Source organism: Pavona decussata, unplaced genomic scaffold (genome assembly GCF_977016875.1).
Source record: "Pavona decussata unplaced genomic scaffold, jaPavDecu1.1 SCAFFOLD_186, whole genome shotgun sequence".
In the NCBI taxonomy this organism is placed as follows: domain Eukaryota; kingdom Metazoa; phylum Cnidaria; class Anthozoa; order Scleractinia; family Agariciidae; genus Pavona; species Pavona decussata.
Window position 1 is genome coordinate 1011550 of NW_028145595.1, and position 20778 is coordinate 1032327.

At 39.3% G+C, this 20778-nt stretch overlaps 2 protein-coding genes across 3 annotated transcripts in view; one reads left to right on the forward strand and one right to left on the reverse strand.

Moving 5' to 3' along the window:
- The window catches only part of LOC146462578 (mitogen-activated protein kinase kinase kinase 1-like), a 145519-nt gene extending 134910 nt beyond the window's left edge, over positions 1-10609 (reverse strand). For both annotated transcript variants that reach the window (XR_014857109.1, XM_085085520.1), the window contains exons 1-11: positions 10406-10609; positions 10187-10293; positions 9306-9376; positions 8917-9159; positions 7878-7991; positions 5474-5747; positions 5099-5186; positions 3043-3172; positions 2463-2666; positions 1463-1584; positions 170-1160 (exon numbers count right to left, since the gene is read on the reverse strand). Coding sequence is in view for 1 of the 2 variants with exons in the window: in XM_085085520.1 (XP_084941646.1) it covers positions 170-1160; positions 1463-1584; positions 2463-2666; positions 3043-3172; positions 5099-5186; positions 5474-5747; positions 7878-7991; positions 8917-9159; positions 9306-9376; positions 10187-10293; positions 10406-10533 (2472 nt within the window). In the remaining variant the exon portion in view is untranslated. The remainder of the gene's footprint in view (positions 1-169; positions 1161-1462; positions 1585-2462; positions 2667-3042; positions 3173-5098; positions 5187-5473; positions 5748-7877; positions 7992-8916; positions 9160-9305; positions 9377-10186; positions 10294-10405) is intronic.
- Positions 10610-10727: 118 nt separating this feature from the next.
- Positions 10728-18501, forward strand: LOC146462590 (uncharacterized). The gene is made up of 5 exons (XM_085085521.1): positions 10728-11084; positions 11247-11380; positions 13131-13710; positions 14576-14626; positions 17303-18501. Exons 1-5 carry the CDS (start codon positions 11010-11012, stop codon positions 18434-18436), a joined length of 1974 nt encoding a protein of 657 aa, XP_084941647.1. The 5' UTR covers positions 10728-11009; the 3' UTR covers positions 18437-18501.
- Positions 18502-20778: the final 2277 nt, after the last annotated feature.

Below are 20778 nucleotides of genomic sequence, written 5' to 3' on the forward strand. Positions count from 1 at the left end.
AACATGCAGTCTCCGGCCATTTTGACGAAAGCTAGGCTTCCGTTTCTGTTTCTGTCGTATTGATTCACACTGGGTTAATAGATTCTTCTGATTCCGCTTCCGTCGATAGTGTGAACGAAGCCTAATCGTAATTTGAAATACTGAATGAATGAAGTTTGCCATCACCCACCTCTGGTTGAGTAAAAACAATCACCATCTCGTCTCCCGTGTCCAAGCTCTGTATCTTCGAAGGGGCAGGTTGGTGTGAAACAGCCAATGCCTTAGCAACAGCTTCAGCTTCTTCCTGCTCGATAATCTCTTGGCACTTCTTTCCTAACACAAGCCTCGCCGGGGGCATCCGAGGCGAGTCTTCAATCGATCTTGACCAGTCAAGATTTAACTCTTTGCTCGGTGAAAAACAAGGCGAAAGCAATAACGACTGTGGTCTTTCAAGAGTTTGGAGGAGTTCGGACTCTGACATATAGTCTGTTTCATCGTCAGAAGCAGCTGAGAGACTGCCAATTGCGGAGTCACGATTGCTGGAAATTGAAGATGGCGCATCGCGGCTCAATTGCGATTCGACACTCTGCCTTTCCTGGTAGCTCAAACTGACAGGAGCCGAATTAGCTCCAGGTATTGAAAGTATCTGGCGCTGGAGAGCACTGCGTTGTGCTGGCTTGAGTTTCGAAACAACCTTTGAGATGTATCTAGAGGCAGACGCGTCGTGAGATGCCAGCGAACTACAGCACATCAAGACGGCAATTGCAAGCTTGCTGACTTTGCTGTGAGAGCAGTTCACCGTTTGCATGGTGAACTTCAACACTGACAACAAACGAGTTAAATTGTCTTGATAAATCTCACCCATATCGCTCTTCGCATTTGGAATCCGATCATGTACCAGCACACCAGCGGACTCCATTTGGTCAGATGGCGAATCATCAGAGAGTTGAAACTCACTCACATATTCATCCATCAACTTCCGCAAAAATAGAAGGCGTCCAAGCCACCACGGCCAAGTTGTATACTCTGCAGCAATTCTTAGAACACAAGATAAAATGAAGCTTAGACCCCCAAGAGGCTGCGGTTCGTGGTCTTCACTAAGCATCTTTCCGAGTGCAAGGTCCCCACACTCATCTTTGCAGAGTTCCAAAAGAACCTTCACTGACAGAGCACTGATTCGCCTATATAAGTAGAAATATAACAGATTAAAAAAAAAGTAAAAATAATAATCCTTCTCCATCTCAAAGTCTTCGCTCAAAATAATTATTGAATGTGTTACATCACAGAACGAAGCGCAAAGAAGCAGATAAACCATTGGAGCAGCGTTTCCTGAAGGATTTCAAGACCACATGAAAAAACTCCGATGAATATGAGCTAAAACAACGAAACGCCTAAAATGCACTATAGGTTGGTTATGCATCAAGCCCTTCCATTATTATTAGCAATATTTTATTGTTGCTAATTCCTTGAATTTATAACACACCTGTTAGAATCAGCACACTTGGCCAAAACAGCTTCCACAACCCCAAAAAGACATTTCTGAATCTGTCTTCTCTCATCCTGTGTTGTGTACGAGGCATGCATCATCAAGACTCGCAGAGTCCTCTGTAAAAGAAAAAAAATCAAGAACTAAATCAGCAAAGTTTCTCATGATGTATGGACTGTAGCTTTAGTTCTCCATCTGACATTTTACAATAACTGTCAAAATTTCTGCATGCTGATTGGCTCGTAACTATTGTCCCTAAAAGTACAGACAATAAAAATGATGTCAGATGTATGTAACATGCACACTTTCTTGAGGGAAACTAAAGCCAATTCTGTGAACTCATACTTTTCAACGTTATTGTAAAAAAAAAAAAATCAACGACAATTTTGTATGGTCTATACTCTTAATATAGACAATAAAATGATGCCATAAAATGTTCAAGACTTGGCAGTGAAATTCCACTTGTTTTTCAAAAAGTTTATAGGTCATTTTATGATAAAGGGAGGAGAAGGGTGTGACAGGACAGTAAAGGGCAGTGTCCCAATTGAGAACTGTCCCTGCAACTAAGAACTGTTTCAAAATAGGATTAAAAAAATGTGGAGTGATTGAACAAAAAATCACTCCCGGAGAAAAAATAATTCGAAATAGAAAATTCGCAGACACTCTTTTGTTGTTCATATGTTTGACCAGTTAGTGTCCAAATTTGAAGGCAAACGCACAAATTGCCTTTGAGTTTTAGCTCTTTAAAGTACCCCCTTCAAGTGAAAAAATTGATTTGAGAAAACAGCGCTAAAATTTCGGCAATTCATTTTATTTCAAATTCTTGGTATAGGTTGATAGCCAGCTCAATACGCTTGAATTTGATATGGGGGTTTAGGTATCTACAGTTTAAACCGGACGCTCTACATTGTACATCGCTTGGACATGAGACACCTATAAAGGTATACGGTAACCTTAAGGAATCAACGGAATTGCAGCTTCTATGTACTATTCTTACCAGAGAAGCTACATAGACTCTGTAGACAGGATCCCCGCACATCATGGACAACAGAGAACAGCACGCCTCAAATGCTGCCATGTTCTGCGCCCTGCTTCCTTCTAGGAATACTGTGGTGATGTCCTTACTCAGACGACGTAGAGCTGTTTCTCTCACATTCCATTCCCGAGAGAATAAACAGCACACAAGGTTCTCCCCAAATGCCTGAAGAAGAAATTCACAGATTTTTATGTAACAGAAAAACTTGCCAACTTTAGTATAATAATGTGTGGCATATGCGCAATGGAAATAATTTATTTCCATTGCGCATATGCCACACATTGACATTCCAATCCTAGCAGTATGCAGGATGTTTGTCCTATGAACCTAGTTTAATGGCCTTAGCTCCCACAAGTCTCCTGTAGCTCAGTGGTAGAGCATCCGAACTAGTAATTGGAAGGTCTTAGGTTCGACTCCTGATACAAGCACTTGGGTTTTTTTCTGAGTATGCCTGTGTCATTTACTGATTAAATACATCATTTTCATTTAGTAATGGTTATTTTAGATATTAGCACTAGTGATGATGATTCTCTGCACTCACCTCAATCCAGGGTTTTGCCAGTTCTACTTGGGATGCCGGGATTGGGTTGGAATGCGGCAATGTAATCTCCTCTGGACCCAACGGAGCTGGCACACTTGGCAAATCTGGGGGCAAACTATGACTTGGGGATCTACAAGAAGACGGCAAATATTGAAAAAAAAATTAAGCCTCCGTGTACAGTCATTTATGTCAGTGAAACATACACAACATCAGGGTTTTCAAAATGAAAAAAAGTACCAAGAGGAAATGTGAAAGTAGCCGGAGGACAATTACACCGTGTTAGCGGTGCCGCGCGGCGAAATCCGCACAAGGAGAAGGTGCGGGAAGGGGATACCCCCTCCTGCTGGGGGGGTCATGGCAAATTTTTAAATTTTGCATACCCAGAGATGCATTCTGGTGCATTTTCAGGGCAAAAAAGTGTTTGTTTGGAGGTCATTGTAAACTGAATTATAAACAAGAGTTTTCTTCAAAATATCACTCAGATAAATGCAGCAACGATTTTTATTCAGTCGATACATGGCTTTCTAATAGTAGTTAATGAACATGAAGAAGATGCATATAACTATTAATTATAACAATTCGAATTAAAATCTGGGCAAAAATATCCACGTCTGTAATCAGCTACGTTATTGACATAAATTCATACTTTGGAGACAAAAAGTACCCGGCGCAAACGCTAAAAGTAGCTGGTGACTTGCGTCGGGTGCTTTTGAAAACCCTGCAACATGCCATTATGATCTAGTTTTAATTATTATTCATTAACAATGTCCCAGTAATTAAGCAGGTTTGAATGCGGGGCCCTTTAACATCATCACCATTTCTGGGGCATGTCAATTGGCACAAAAGCGGTATCCTTCATTTTTAATCCTTTGGTCTAAAATTTAGTTTTGCCAGACTCTCAGCAGTATCTGGTACCATTAATAGCTAAACATTTTGGGAAAAGAATCACATAATGTGGTTAGTGTAGTAGAAACACAATTTTAATTATCTACACAATATCCTTTCAATCAGGAAGGCCTGAGTTTAAGTCTTGCAGGGCACAAGAGGTTTTTTTTTCTTTTTTTTCTTTTGTTATTTTTATTGGGTAAACTTGATTATCACTGCTTTATTGTTTTTGTTAATCATAAAACTTAAGGTGGCCGAACACAGTTTTCCAGTACACAGGTGTTAGTAAACATTATTTGAAAACTAAGTACTTCTGAGTACCCGAAATTAGCATGGTGCAAGATTAACTAAGAAGGAATAAATTTTGATACTTCTTGTTGAGCAAGGTGCCATTGCCATTTAACAGTACACAAATAATGGTTTTTCTTAATTTTTAGAAAATGCACTCGTTAGATTTTTTCCATTTTTTGTATCCAGAAAAACTCACAAAATACTGACATAGTGACGCTGCTTCCATGTAATTTTAACAGACAGATCTCCTGTAAATGTTGGTTTTGCACTTTAATGTTTTTTGAAGATACCCTCTGTTAGATTTTGTTTTTGGTTTGCAGGCAAGTTACGCTTTTAGAAAACTACTGTTTTGTCAAATTTCACGAAATTTTAACGAGCGGTTCCTTAGAAAACAGTTCATTTACATTAAAACAACCAGTCACAATTTTTTGCTCAAATGCGCATGCGTGACTTTTAATTAGGTTTTCTCGGCAAAGATGAAAAGCGTACAAAACGGCTTAGCTCATAATTGTGAACTCACTTTCTTTGTTCGGCGATAAATGAAGAAGGATTCACAAACGAGAAACTAAGTTATTTTAAGAGCAAAACTTACCTTTGTGATCCATTTGGTACAAAATCGAGGGATCGATAGTATTTGCTTACCACAACCCTAGCGCGCGCTTAATAGCATCACCTAACAGAATCTGTAGAGCGCGTGCAAACTGTGTTCGGCCACCTTAACTGCATTGCAGCTGAAAGTAGCCACATGACCCAAGTTCAACTTGGTGAACCTACCGGTATCTTAATTTACTCTAGGTCCCATCTTATATGACATTCTCTAGCTGCCACTCTAATAAATTTATATACTTCAATTTTTCAGATCATTTCATATAAACAATACCTTTCGGTCCCATATGATTCTGATGACCAAATCTTGCGACACAACGGACAAATCAATGCTTCTCGCTGTCTTTTACATTCGGCAGCCCCTATATGTACATGACAAAGGTGTGAGCAATGTTGGCATGAAGACATTACAAACTGCAAGCCCTCAAACAACATGAATTTTTAGACAATGTACAGTACATGATAGAAAATAGAAAACATACTTTTGGAATAAAAATAGAAACATAATTTTGGGATGTTAAAATACCATTGCCTGTGTCCTGGAGAATTTTCTTGCCTGTAGTCATTTTATTACTTGGCCAAAGGTTGATAAACAAGTTTTTAGGATGAAACACAAAAAGAGCTTATCCATTTGATATAACAAACTCACATATTTCCATGCAGTGCTGGTGAAGTCGATTATTACATCCATCCTTGCAGCTCGTCAAACTTTCACCCTCTACCATTTCCAGCAAGCATATCGGACACACCTCTTCATCGTCACTCACGCGTGCATGGGGTAATGATCCCCCAAGGCTACCTGCACTGGGGGATGGAGCTGGGGGTTTTTCCTGGCCTTTTGATCTGGAATTCTTTAGGTCGTTAGTGTCCTTGGTTAGGCGTGAATTTACCCGAGCATGAAACTTTGAGAGTAATTTCTCGACCTAAAGAAAAGCGTAAAGCAAAGTAATTATTGTTAAGTAACGTATTTATTCATCTATAAACCGACCTTGGCTATAAGCCAAGATCCTAAACTTCCGTCTGTTTTAATTGGGTTTTAAAGTATGTATTTATTGAAAATACTCAGCTAAAAGCCGAGACTATATTCAGAGAATTCCATTCTCAAACAAACTGAAATGAACGCAAAAGTTTCAAAACAGAAAAGTGTTTCAATGCAATATTGGGCGATTCCAGAAAATATCCATACCATACCACGGACGGCTTTTAGGATTTCCGAAGGGGAGGGGGGGTTCACGATAATGGAATTCTGAGGGCATGGGGGGTATTTACGATTGGATATCCAAAGGCACTGGTGAATTCCACAGGTGGGATTTCTGGGGTAGAAAGTGTAGAGTGGGTTCCTTGAAAACGCTATTGTAGTGGACTTTTGTAGTTCGTAAATAAAATTATCCACAAACGTATGACCGCGGAAGCAGAAGACAAGCATCGATAGATCGTCCGATAGATCATGATACATTTCATGTACACTACATGAAGCATATGGGTTGAGAACACTTTTCGTGCACACTACATGACTTATAAAAGGACGCAACAACACTCGACGGTATATTTGACCGCTGAAAGATTTAACCGTCTGGATTTGAGCTATTCTGCTTTGTAAACGTCAAAACAGCACAAGAAAACAAAGAGGAGTAAAACTGCCGTAAATGGCGTTTATTATTATAGCCAAATTCGGACTTAAAAAGAAGTTTTCACAGCCTGGCCACTAGCGGTAGGTTTTTCTTGTCGTTGAAGAGTAAAGCTTGTCGCCTAGCGCCGCTAGATCACAGCCCTGAGGAGGCATAAATTCATGTTCGTTTGTTCATATAGGCGTTGCTAAGTCGAAAATGTACTTCCCAGAAAAACCAGAAATTCTGAAGGGGAGGGGGGGTTCACGATTATGGAATTCTGAGGGCATGGGGGGGTAACACATTTTGGAATTTCTGAAGGCAAGGGGGGGTTAAAACATGGAAGCCGTCCGTTGTTGGGTATGGATATTTTCTGGAATTGCCCATTGCTGTAAACAATGGAAAACGCTATTGTGTTGATAATTAACAGAAGAAAAGCATCCCTCTCAGAAAACATGCATTTCCATAGCATTGGTAGTTTAATAAAAAAAGAAATCAATTGATCAATTTGATCTGATCAAGGATATAATTTAGCAAAACAGCGGCAGTGCAAATATTCATCTGAGTTGAGATTCCTGTCTCACACTTTCAAAGTTGTCTTCGCGCTTTCAAATTGTTCAAATTGTAAAGTAAGGATGCTTTCCATCCGTCAGAACTGAGCAGCCAGACAGGTAAGTTCGTAAACATAATACACCAATTTGAAGGATAAGTTTTATAAGAGTCCTTTGTAGTTCTTCAAAATAGCGCGTATCATTTTCAGAGTGCTTATTTTTCAAGATTTTCAGCACCATCCCTTCAAAAATAATGACACATTGGATTTACAGACTGGCTGGTCTGCTTGACCAGCTCATAATGGAAAGTGCCTTTAGACTGGGCATTAAGATTTATGATTTCAGTTTCCAAAGTTTGGTAGTTGTGATGAAGGCAACTACATGCATTTAGCATAACCTGGTGACTGATATTGGGACAAACTTTAGGCATAAGTGCAGTCTACATTTTTATAGACTGGTCTGGGAGCACACGGAAGAAAAATGGCTGGACCCACAACTACAAAAATATCACATCAATTTTTGTTGTTGTTCAATTTCAATACTTTCGTTATTGCTAGCGTAAGAGATGTAGCTAAGAAAAACCTCACCACATGCACACTGACTGTAGCGATTTTCTAGCTCCACCACATTGCTGTCCACCAATTTGAAAACTTGTGATAAAATTGCATGATCTAATAAGTCAATGAATTGTAACAACAAGCATATAAAATTGTGGGAGGTGAATGATGATCAATTTAAAGGCTGATATCTGACATACCAGCTTTCGGCGATTTTGCAACTCAGTATTATTGGGCTAGGCGAGTTTTTCTCCAGCTACATGTAACTTGGTCATGTGCATTTAATCTTGCATCTTGTCAAGACAACAATAAGAAATTATGATTAGTGCCTCATTTACCTCAAAGTTCTTCAACTTCAGACTCCACAAGAGTGGATCATTATCTTTGAGCTTGAACACCCTTAGCATCACAAACAGAAGATGGACACAATGTGGCCTGGTACAGGTACAACTCTGAAAACAATAATCAAAGATGAGGCTTTGGTTCAGATAAGTTAAATAAAATATTCAACAGAACTAAGGACGTGATAGACCTGAGTGAAAAGGTGGAGAACTGAAGACTCAAAAATAATTTGGAAAAAAAAAACAGTGGCATATAAATTAATCACCCAGCTCTATTGAAATAAGTTAGACTTGCAGTTATTGTTAATTTAGTTATAAAATCTTACGTCATTAATTTTGTAAACAGGACAGGAGAAATAACAATAATAACAATAATAATAATTTGTATAATACAAAAAATTATACAAACTTTCAAAGGCAAGGAGCCAAAGAAGAATTTCAAGTTGTCACAAGGTGTTAAGACCCCTTAAAGTCTTGTATCATATAATTTATTAGGTCAGGGAGCTAACTATCTTTGTTGGACTTTTTATATCTCAGACTCCTCTCGTCTCAGAAACACTGCACAGTAAAGAGTTTAATAAGTGTTCTTCCAACCTACAAGTCTGGGTTCTTGTTAGGAGCTGGTAATCAGTTATTTTTACCGTCTATTCACGTAAATGTGACCAGCTATTGTAAAAAAATAACGTTTTTGAAATTATTGAAACCGCTTTCAAAATTCATTGTATTTTGAAAAAACTTGTCCCTGTTTTGGGAATTTCCTTTCCATTAACAATGTAAAAACATCCAGCAGATAAAATCATATTGAAAATCCATCATCTGTCAAGAAATCACTCTTGGTTTGAGCATTTTCTTTCATGAAAAACAATGCTAACTTCACACTCCAAAATGTTTGATTTCCATTCTTCCCGTAGCCATCTTGCTCTCATCATTCCCTGGGAGACATTAATTAACAAGATGGCCTCCACCTGCTATTCCAAATTTATCACCCCCTTTTACGAATTTTAACAAGAACCCTGACAAATGTCAGTTGCTGTACCTGTGGTCCAATCATGACACGGAATTTATGATCAGGAGAGTCTCCACCAATCAGAAAAGAATTTGGCCCAGTCTGCTGCAACAGATACAGTCTAGCTCTCCTGGCCTTCTCTACTTTACGCTTTAATTCATTGGACACTTCGTACACCGGCGAAGAGCTCCGTGGAAACATGAAAGAACCAGAACTATTTGGTGAATTACCAGGGGTGCGGCGACGTGTTGGCGGGGACGGTGCTTTCATAGGCTGCAACCAGGAACAATATTGGAGAAAACTTTACATGCTAGAATGTCAGAATATGAATTTAGTATTTTTGCAGAGTTAGGAGTAATATTAACTTTTTTTTTTACTTTTAGTAACTTTACTTGAACAAAATAAAAACAGCAACTGACCATTGCTCCAAATTGAGCTGATTGGAGCCTAGCACTAGCACTAGCAGATGTTCCTGGTGATGGAGGCCTGGCTACCTAACATTGAAAAAAAATTCTGGCAGATCAATAATTTGAGTAAATCAAAAGGTAAAATCTCTCCTAGATCATACCCTTTTATTCATACTGTTAACAAACATAGACAAGTGAAGTATTTTCAAAACAGCCGGTCGTGAGAGAGTGCCCTAAGAATAACATGTGCTGGTTCATTAATATTTAATTTGTTTGTACAAGAAACTGCTGTTGGTGGTGCATTCCAGGGAGAAATAAAATCGACGAAACTGCAACACAAAAATGCGAAAAAAAGTCAATAGTCCCAACAATACAATTTAAAAAATTGTGATTTTCTGATTTTTTATGAACACAAACACTATGAAAGCAAATTACAAATATGAACTGTAAATTAATACAGAACGAACGGTAAGTGAATTTACATTAAGCTTCACAACTTCATAAAATGTGTAGTATGTTTCTGTTAGAAGTTATTTCTATACGGCTTGAATTTTATAAGAAAAGATACAAGCATTTTACTTTTTTATTTTCTGGGAGATGACCTGAATTTCCACGGGTCAAACATTGCATGATTTTAATCCAAAACATCAACACATCGTTGCTCAAAACACACACGACATCGATCAAAATATGGAGGCGTGATCGACTCAAATGGTTTCCTTATGGACATCAAAAATTGCGAAATAAAGACTAAAATACCGATAAAAAAAAGAAACAAGAACACGACGCCAAGCAAAAAATATTTTTCCAAACGAGAAAGCTTGTAAAAAAACATTAAATTGAATTGATATTAGCAGCCGATTTGCAAGTGGTTATGTGCCTTCTCAAGTCACCTACCACGGGTTGTATTTTTCGTTTCTGCAATCCATCTTTATCCTTTTTCCACGTTGGCATATTTTTGAGCTTCTCTCTTAGAAGCGCTTGCTCCTCCAAAATAGGCCTGATGAAAAAACAAGAAATAGTTTTGAAGTATTAATCCGTTGTTTTGAAACGAATCGTTGATTTGCAGAGAAGATCGATTTTCTGCACGAGTTTTGATTCGTATTGCTTACTTTGCCGATTCCGTAATTTTAGCTGCCACTGGTTTTCTTTCGTCTTCCGGCTTCGACATCTCCTTTCCTTGTTTCCCAGCTTTTTTCCATTGCGACGGAACTGCATCTGAAGGGCTCTGAGCGGCCATTTTAGCGGAAGATCACTCCAAACTCGGCCACGTTCTCGCGTTCTTGTCGTTCCTCTGGATGGAATTCGTTCATGGCGGGAGAACAAAGCGGAAACATTACATCATTTTCAACCAATCAGAACACAGACATTTCGAATTCTCACGTTTTCCCGCCTACTTTTTACCAAATATGGCATGTCAGTGGTGATGTATTCATTTCACCATTTCCGTTTTCCGTCGTCATGGCGGAGAAGACAACAGAATTTCCGCGCTTCTTTATTTGTCTTGTTTATGTTCAATTTGTGAAGGCAGCGTCTGGGAATTTCAATTAGCTTTTTTATTGTTTATATTTAGTTTCATTGACCTCAACTTCGGCGCTGTCAGATCGATGATTTCTTCACGATTTCTTTCAAGCCAAGCAAAAGAAGCTTGACTTCATAAAATTATCTTGTAAATCGCGTACACTTCAACTGAATGATATTCCATCCAGAGGACTGATGGCTTCAAGATGCATAACTACTCTAAACGATCTGGATAAGATTTCCAACAGAATATATCACAAACATTCAAAGGTAAGCTAAACTGGTTATTCACAAAATGTGAGCTTTCCAAAGTATTAAATGACATTTTGAACTCAGCTAATTGTTTAATGCAGCTATCTGTTTCCGTAATTGTCCTAATTATTGACTGTTGTGCTTTTTAGTTATCTGTTTACCTTGTTTATTACTTTCCAGGGGAGATTTCGTGCTGGTATTGAAGCGAAACTCAAAGCTGCGCGAGAGAAAGCTGACCGATCTCTGCGTGAGATCGACGATGGATCGTGTCCGCCCAGCCACAAGCCTACCGTCAGCACCCGCGCATCTGTTAGGTACATGTAACGAGGTTTTACTGGCAACAACAAAAATTATATTACTTTCTACAATCCTAACTGTGTAAATTTTCTGTCTCTCACTCCATTCCTTCCTATCTAAAATTCTGAAGCTTTGCAAACTTTGCTGCTTGATCTTACCCAAATTGGGTGGTTTGCAGATCTACTTGTAGATCCTTGGCGGGTAGAGTGCCCCCCGGACGATTCCGGGGTATTCTCCCTATAGTAGGGGGGGGGGGGGGTTCTGCTAGTCTGTCACAGGATTATCGATAGTATTTTTCCCATTATCGTACCCAGAGCTACGATACTTTTGTCCAGCACATTGATTCAAGGCATTGGGCAGAAGGATTGCATTTCTGTCATCACAGGGGACAAGAATGTACTTTTCCCATAATTTTAGACATCTGCATAGACTAAGGCAAATCCTTCGTGTATACATCCAATCAGAGATTCTACATACTGTATGTCTGACTGATTCATAACAGATTCAATTTGTAGAGTAGCTTTTTTTAAGATAGTGTGTATTTCTTGATCAATACATTTGCAATTTCAGAATTCAAAATTGCTGTTTGCATGGCTCCATGGAAAAGCTTTTTTATCATGGGATTCCATGTTGAAAGAAAGATAATGATGATGATGATGATGATGATGATGATGAGTTAGTACCTGGAATAAGTGCCTTGTTAAATTAAAGGAAACAGTACAGTAATAACAGTAAGGAGACTGTGATCTTAGCCTCAAACCAGTGATCCTCACAAATTCTGGTCGAAAAACCCACGTGCACCCACAGGCAGACCACCCTCTGTTTGTGTGATGTAATTACTGTTTGGAACTTGAGACTTTATATTCACGCGACACGATCGGTTGAAATTTTTACTGAGTGGAGATACTTAAAATCACCTTTTACCTTTATGTTGAAATAAAGTTTCAAGGAAATGTTGATTGAGTCACGCATGGTATTTTTTTTGCCATTCTGAGCCGTAGAAACCTTTCTCTGGCGAGTTGACTGTTCAACAGTGTTGCTGGCCGAAGGCAGGTACTAGAGAGAGGGAGACAAGGCAGGCAAGGAGCCGCTGGCGACCGCTATGGGTCGCTACTTCAAACCGGAATTGTGGCAAAATTTGAAAAATTCTTGCCCTCTTTTCAATGGCCTCCGATTAACTACATATTTTGCCATGTCATGGCCAAGTTTGGGCTTCATTCATCAAATTCCCTCCAAGAAAAGCGGAGCTCAAGTCCTCCAGGTTGGTTTCAAACTATGATCTGTAGCAAAGCCAGCAACCAAAGGAATTCTAAATATGCGGTCCATTTTAAATCGGCCAATCAACGCTTGGGTTGGGTATTTGAAGCCCAATGGTCGCAAAGCGTTGATAGGCCGATTTAAAATGGACTACATGCTTAGAATTCCTTTGGTCGCTAACTTTGCTACAGATCATGTCTCCCTCTCTCTAGTATCTGCCTTCGGCCGGCAACACTGTTGAACAGTCAACTCACCAGAGAAAGGTTTCTAGGGCTCGGAATGGCAAAAAAAATACCACGCGTGACTCAATCAACATTTTCTTGGAACTTTATTTCAACATTAAGGTAAAAGGCGACTTTAAATATCTCCACTCAGTAAAAATTTCAACCGATTGTGTCGCATGAATATAAAGTCTCAACTTCCAAACAGTAATTACACCACACAGAGGGTGGGCTTCCTGTGGTGCACCTCCATGCAATCTTAATTACAAAATTTGTTTTGCTGTTTCAGTGCGTCAAGTACAACTCTTTCATCAAGATACTTTGCATCAACAACATCAAGGTCGACAACATCAGAGCGTCAAAAAAGGGAAGCCAAAGAGAAGACATCTAAACCTTCTACCTCAAGTGGACAAAGAGACCAAACCTTAATACAGAGGAGAAAAACCAAATCCTGCCCAAGCTGTACAGTGGCTAATGACAACAAAAAACAAAGCAAACACTCTTCAAGCGATGCAGCCCAAGTTCCACGTACTGTGTCTGTTTTTGGCAAATACAATGGAAAAGGAACAGAGTACAAACCCACAGCTTGGTTTAACTTACCAGTAGAAACAAGCGTTGGTGTGATTGATTCTTTTGCGTGTGATGCAAAGAAGGAAAAGCCCCTGTGCTTCTCCATTAATGTCAAGAAGGGGGAAAGTGTCCCAAATTTGTTGACGCATAACTTGGAAGTGAGGGTGGGGCAAAACGGTGTTGTTAGAACTCAGAGGAAAAGTGAGGCAGAGACGTCTGAAGTTGAAGATAGAGATAGCAAGCAAGCAAAAAAACGGACGGCTCCTTTAAACTGGGAGGAACAGCTACACTGGCAAAATGTGAGTACAGTAGAACCCCGCTAACTCGAACCCCTATAACTCGAACAACCCCGCTAACTCAAACAGAACTCGAACAGAGTCTCAATTCCCGTGGATTTGAACTAACTTTCCAATCATTTTTACCCGGATAACTCGAACCCCGATAACTCAAAAACCCCGCTAACTCGAACAGATTTTCGCTTCCCTTGACCAAAGTTTACCCCGATAACTCAAATTTCTGGTTCTTATCACTCGACAGGAAGGCCAATTGACATATCCCATTAGCTTTTCTTTTTGTGTGATCGCGGACCAGTAAGAACGTTATGTACAGTTACATTTACAGTCGTTGCAGTTTATCGTTACAGTTGTTTAAAATGTATTTTTTTTTCTTGAAATAAGTTTAATATCCATAATTAATTTTGCACTACATTGTATACCGAAGTGCTGAAAATCAATAAACTTTTAATTATTAACCTAAAAAATTGAATATTTTAATCGACCCCGATAACTCGAAACCCCGCTAACTCGAACAGATTTTCGTTTCCCTTCAGAGTTTGAGTTAGCAGGGTTCTACTGTATTTTTGAAAAATTGGATTAAGAATTGGAAGGGAAGTCTAGCATTTAGCATGTTGGAAGGTATTTCACAACTTGAATAGGCCATTTCCGAGTTGCTTTGAACCTCATTGTAAAAGCGAGGCTAAGTGCAAAGTTTTTATTATCTCAGAAAATGAGGTTTCATTCATGTGCAAACAAAACTAATTTTCGTATGAAAAGTTTTGCACCTAGCTTCGCTTTCATAATGAGGTTCAGAGCAACTCGGAAGTGGCCTATTTAAAAATTTTTGCAAATAAAGCAGCTTTTAAAAAGTTGTTTCTTGTTTTGACAGGCATGTGTCATTTCTTCAGAACCACCAACAGATGGAAATTCCTCATCTAAGGTAAATGAATGTGTATATAGGGGGAATATTTTTCTTTATCACCTAATTTTAGTGATATTTTGTTTGGTGGAAAGAATAGTTACTGAAACAAATCTCTCCTGATCATGCAGTCTTAACTGAAATCAAATCTTGTACTTACCAAAAAGTGTTTCCAGGATATCCATCAAAGACGTTACAAGCAGTAATTGCATTTTCTGTTCATCTCCTTCCACCCCCATCCCCCAACTTCCAAATGCACTCCAGAAGTTTAACAAACTTTTTACTATAAAACACTTTAGGACGGTGCCTACTTTTGTTACTGCACATACGTTCTGCGCATCTCGAGATACTCCGGTTTCCTATGGGTGGTGCCTACTAATATAGGGATATTTTTGCGTAGTTTAAAACTATACGGAGGAAACAGAACTTAGCAAGTGCTCTTGGTATCCAAAAAGGAAATGGGGGGTAACCATGAATTTTTCAGAGATAATAAGGCTTCAATATGGAAAAAAAAACGTCATACATTGCTTTGTATTTTACTGCTTTTTCGAATTATTGTTGCTTAATTATCTCTGAAAAATGCGTAGCTACCCCCAATTTTCTTTGTGGAGTCCAATACCCCATTCTAAGATCTGTTTTTCCCACATAGTCATAAACCCCGCAAAAATACTTCTGTATTAGTAGGCACCGTCCTTAAAGTATAAAACTCTCATTAAACTGTACTGTATGAGGTCAACACGAAAGGTGAATAACGTGAAGGGGAGAGCCAACAAAATAGAATACTCATTATAACTTAAACCGAAATAAAACTTTTCTTCTAAACCGATGTTATAGTAACTAAATAAATCAAAGGAAATTCTCACCGTTTACATTTTGACCTACTTAGTGAGGTTGTCAAAGACGGACACTACATCAACTGGTGGGGCAGACCTCAACTTTGAAATAAAAAGTCATGCGTTCAACATAGTAAAACTTTGAAAGGTAAACGTTTAATTTATAAACTTATAAACTATATATTAATTATCTTTAACTCAAAACTTAACTTATGATCCTGTCTCAAAACAAGGCAGAAAGGAGCCCTCTAACATTGAGCATATTTTAATTAATCATTGATTTGTAAGATAGTGTAAGAACCCGTAAACCAGTGAAATTCTGTGATAACTCCGTTCCATTCACTGTTACTAAAAACGTAGTCTTGTAAAATTTACAGAAAAATCATCTAAAACGTTTTTTTAAAAATTGTAGTAAGGCACTTTCACTGGACAAATTAGAGTTTCCAAACACGACAATTTGGTTGCCTGACTTGTATCATCTGCCAAGTTGTAAAGGTAACGTTTTCTGAAAAACAAGAAATTCAGAAGTTGACGTTTCGAGAGCTAGCCCTTCGTCAGAGCGAATGATTAGCACTCGAATCGTGAGCTTGTGAGTCTCTTTATTGTGGCCAATTTACCTTTTAAACTCAGTTTCTAACTACGGTTTTTTCAGTACTGAAGTATTAAACTCCTTCATTCGTTTAAAGTTTGTAAACTCGTTTTGTCTCATATGTACCTTGTAAATCAGGAGAATGAACCTTTTATAAACTCTGATTTCTTTAAATTACTGGTCAACGTCCTGTTGGTTCCCAATCGCAGCCAATCAGAGACCACTTTAAAGCATAGCCGCACGTGCAATTAATTAACAGGCACGTGCGTCAAGCTGCACGAGGTTTTTTTTGTTTGCAGCCCACTGAAACAACGTAAATGTGTGAAAAGTAGAGCTGAGAAGGTTAAATTGATGTTACACGGGTTGTACACGACGATTTTCAACGCAACATAGCGCGCGGACAATGTTCAACGCAACAATTTCTTGCGGCAACACGGTAACTTGTTCTGCGTTGCCGCAACGACGCAGCAATGCATTAAATTCGGAGTTCGGTAATTTTTACGTTGTCACAACGTAAAACATTTTTAAGATCTGTGATTTCAGTACTGTACTTGGAGTTAAGATGCTTAAACAAAAAGTTGCGCAAGGCCTTGAGTGTATTTATCGAAGGGGAGTCTTGGAAACGTAAACTTTCGAGAACAAACTCTGAAAAAGTAGTGCCTGACAATTAAAAGCACAAGCCCTGTTTTCCGAGTAGTCGCACCCATTGTACAGGATGAACAAGTAGGACTATTTGTGAAGAAGTCCAAGGGAATTTTCAAGTGATGTTTTCGTTGGCGTTACTGTCGTGTCGGGGAAGGAGGGGAGCTCAGAGTCCAGGAACTCCTAAAGTCAAGATGTATTCTAATCTTGACTTTAGGAGGTCTTCGTCAATGTCGCCCTGGGGATACCGAGACCAACAAGCTTATCGAGGGTTAATATGGCCCCAGAGCTGATGTCTCCACTTCTGTCCTGTCTTGCTTAAGTTTGCAGCTTGGGTTATTTTCAACTGCTCTTTTACTTTCTTCCAGAAATAGATTTGTGGCCACTAAACCGCACGCAAGCAAAGAAACTTGTTGCCCTAGGGTACTCCGGTTTTCCCCTCTCCACAAAAATCACTTTTTCAAATCGCAGTTGGATCTGAGAGAGTTCCCAAGTCCTCTGTGCTTAATACATTGACACATAAATAAAGCGATTTATTATTTGGAATGTGTCCGCAATCTTGTTGGAAAAACGTCGATAAGTTTTTTTTTTTTTCTGGTTTGCTAACTCAGATTTCTGTGTGTGTGTTTGCAGGGCCTTTGCGAAACACATCCAGTTGTTTTTCACGAAAAGAATGCGCTACAGGGAAAAGATGCAAAACGAAGCGAGGACAAGAACCATTCTCCCAATTACAAACTGGGTTTAGAAAGTCGCTGGGTCAGTGCTGATCGAAGAAACTTGGTTTTCTGCGGTGATAAATGTATAACATCCGTTGAAATCGAAGATACAAGAAGCGGGGACGAAGCAGTTGTTTGCAAGGAAAGAAAGCAGAAAACCGAAGATTGCGCGAATGCTAGCGACAAACAGCGTTTGAATGTGAATGCCGAGGATAGGACTCCGAAGAAAGTTAGCTTCGAAGATGAAGAAGTTGTGAAAAAGAAAACTGACAGCATTGAAACTGAGAAAAATGAAAGGAAAAGCGAAGTGGGGAAGGCAGAAGTTGTACCTGTTGCCCCGAAAACTTTTGACACTGAAAAAGTTGTCGTTGGTGATGTTCCGAAAATTCGGGCGAAGACAAGTTGCGAAAGATCGCGAACACATGACGAGGAACTTACGAAGGAAGTTCGGAAGCTCCGAAGACCGCATACTGCACCGCCCGCTCCCCCGTCTAGTCCACGAGGTTACCAGGATTTTCGATTTCATAACTTTTTCGCCATCAAAATTCCAACTTCGCGAGGAGAGGAAGAAAGCAACAACTTTCTTGACTTGGAAAGTGATGGCGAAAAGCAAAACATAATTGAATTCAGTGAGAGCTCAACTCCAGAGTACGAGAAACTGAGTGACAGTGATGAGGAATTCTCCACTTTTTCAGTGGAAATTTCACCAGTTTCTTCCCCCGAAAAAGACGCCATCCAAGATGGCCGACCCCCCAAAAAGTGCGTTACATTTGGCGGCTGCAAGTCAGCCCCTGTTTCAAGAACTGCATATCACCACGAAAAGGTGAACTTTCCACGGGCTAAATCCTCCACAGCCGTTCAACGGAGTCCGTATAAGCCGAAACCTCCCATTGTTGTCGAGTCGAAATCTTCTTTGGAGTTACCCAAAGATTTGCCACCCGCTCAAGCCCTTGTGGCTCTCAGGAAACAAATTCGCGATGACCTTGCACAGCAAAATCGTGAATTACAGTTGGATATTCAGCAGTTATACTTGAGGAAACATTCAGAGTAGTAAATTGAAATAAAAGTTTATATGGGTTTCTTGTCTAATAAAGTGTGGTGTACACGTTTTCTCGACTGTTTTCTTTTCGTCTGCCATTTTTCACGGCGTTCAGAAATTCCCTGTTAGCCTGTGTAACATTTGAGGTATGCCCTAACGGGGGCCATAGCACACAGGACAATCGGACAAGGGGTATTTCTCCACATTGTAAATGTCTCCTGGGGCCCGTTTCTCGAAAGTCCCGGTAAATTACCGGGCCCGATAAGTGATTTTGGTGATAAATGTTTCTTAACAGAAGTCAATTTTTGTTAGCTTTGAATACCATATTTTAAAATCTTATAATTATTTAAAAACATTGGCCAAGTACCGTGTCTGTAATCACTGTGTAATCGGCGAAAAAACATTTTAAAATATACTTACAGGGCCCGGTAATTTACCGGGACTTTCGAGAAACGGGCCCTTAGAAACTGTCTTGGGGTATGAGAATGTTGTAGTATTCAGTATGTGACACAGGCATACTCAGAAAAAACCCCGAGTGCTCCTATCAGGAGTCAAACTTAAGACCTTCCGATTACTAGTTTGGATGCTCTAGCACTGAGCTACAGGAGACTCCTGGGAGCTAAGGTCATTAAACTAGGTTCATGGGACAAACATCCTGCATGCTGCTAGGATTGGAATGTCAATGTGTGGCATATGTGCCATGTCTTGGGGTATGTTCCAAAAGAAGTGTCAAAAACCGTTGCAAAACAAGAAATAGCCTGTTCCAACCAGCGAACAGCCTCAACAACAACTTAAGAACATTACTGAACATAAAAAGTTCACTGCTGTTATAAAGTAACGTTGTTGAGGCCATTTGCCCAATTTAATATTGAGGACACCTATCTCAAATTAAAATTTACTAAAAGTGGTCTGGCCTTTCACTGGCCCAACCACATTTATCTGGGTGCCTTACTTTAAAAGAGTCTCCACATTCAAGTTGCAGATATGTGTGATGTACTTTATATTCTATTCCTAAGAGTGTGTGTGTGGGAGGGGGAAGGAGGGGGGGGGGGGGGGGGTCACTAAATTACTTGATACGGAATATTTCGGCAGGGGTATTTTGCGGAATGCTGAACGTCTCATTTTACGCCATCTACATATACAACAGTTAAGAGTTTAAGCAACAATGTAACAAAGGATATTAGCTAGGTCTAAGCACTTCTCTATACTACAGTCAAACCTGTATATAACGGCCCTGTATATAGCGGTCACCCTGTATATAACGGTCACTGAACAACTTCCCAAAACTCGTCCCTTATATTTACTGTTAAGTTGACCTGCATATAGCGGTCACCTGTATATAGCAGACGCGGTCACCCTTTAGACTTCCTGAATGCACAATTTCATTATCTTCTACCTGTATATAACGGTCACGAAATTGGGTTACGATTAACGAATAATGACAAGCTTTATTCATCAGCTCGCTAAATAGTAGCCACCAAGGCAGGGGTCTCACAAAAATGCAAATATTGGTACTAAACACAACTACTAATACATGTCATCGCCTACGTTCGACACATGCTTGCGGCAGATAACATTTAAGTGCCGTAACAATAGTTACCGTAACTGTAACAACACAACCGTACCACACTGTTTTCTCTTTCGTCATAGTTTCCTGATTATAACACTGTACTGTACTTATCAAGTTGACAGCCGCGGTTTTTCACTGAAAGTATACTGCACCTCCCTTAAAGTACACCACGGACATTTTATGGGCATTTTTGTCGTATTTATTGCGTTTCTGTTTAAAATTGTTGTCAATAAATGTAAATTGAGTGATTTTCCATTTAAAAACGTTGTTCATTAGCTTCCAGTAGACTTTTACTGCACCTCCCTAACGGTACACCAAGGGCATTTTATCGGCCTTTTTTTTTTTTTAATCGTGATTATTGCGTTGCTGCTACTGGTTCCTGTCAATTAAACGTAAATTGAATGATTATTTGCACATAGAAATGCTATTTATTGACTTAAGCTTCTGGCGGAGTTTAAAGGAAACCTGTGTAAAGCGGTCACCCTGTATATAACGGTCACCTGGCCATTTCCCAAAGGTGACCGTTATATACAGGTTTGACTGTATTCAGGGTTAAGCACTGATTATACAGACAGTCAGCTTTTAGTTGTTATGGCAGACATTATACATTATATGACTTCTATGGATTCAGCACTTTGCAAAATACCCCTGCCGGAAATATTTAGAAAAAAAAAAAACAATGAAAGCTACCTTCAAGTCATTTCTGGGTCAAAGTCACTTTGGGGCATCTTGGATCTATACCAGTAATAATAATTATTATACAAAACCCACCACAACACAACAA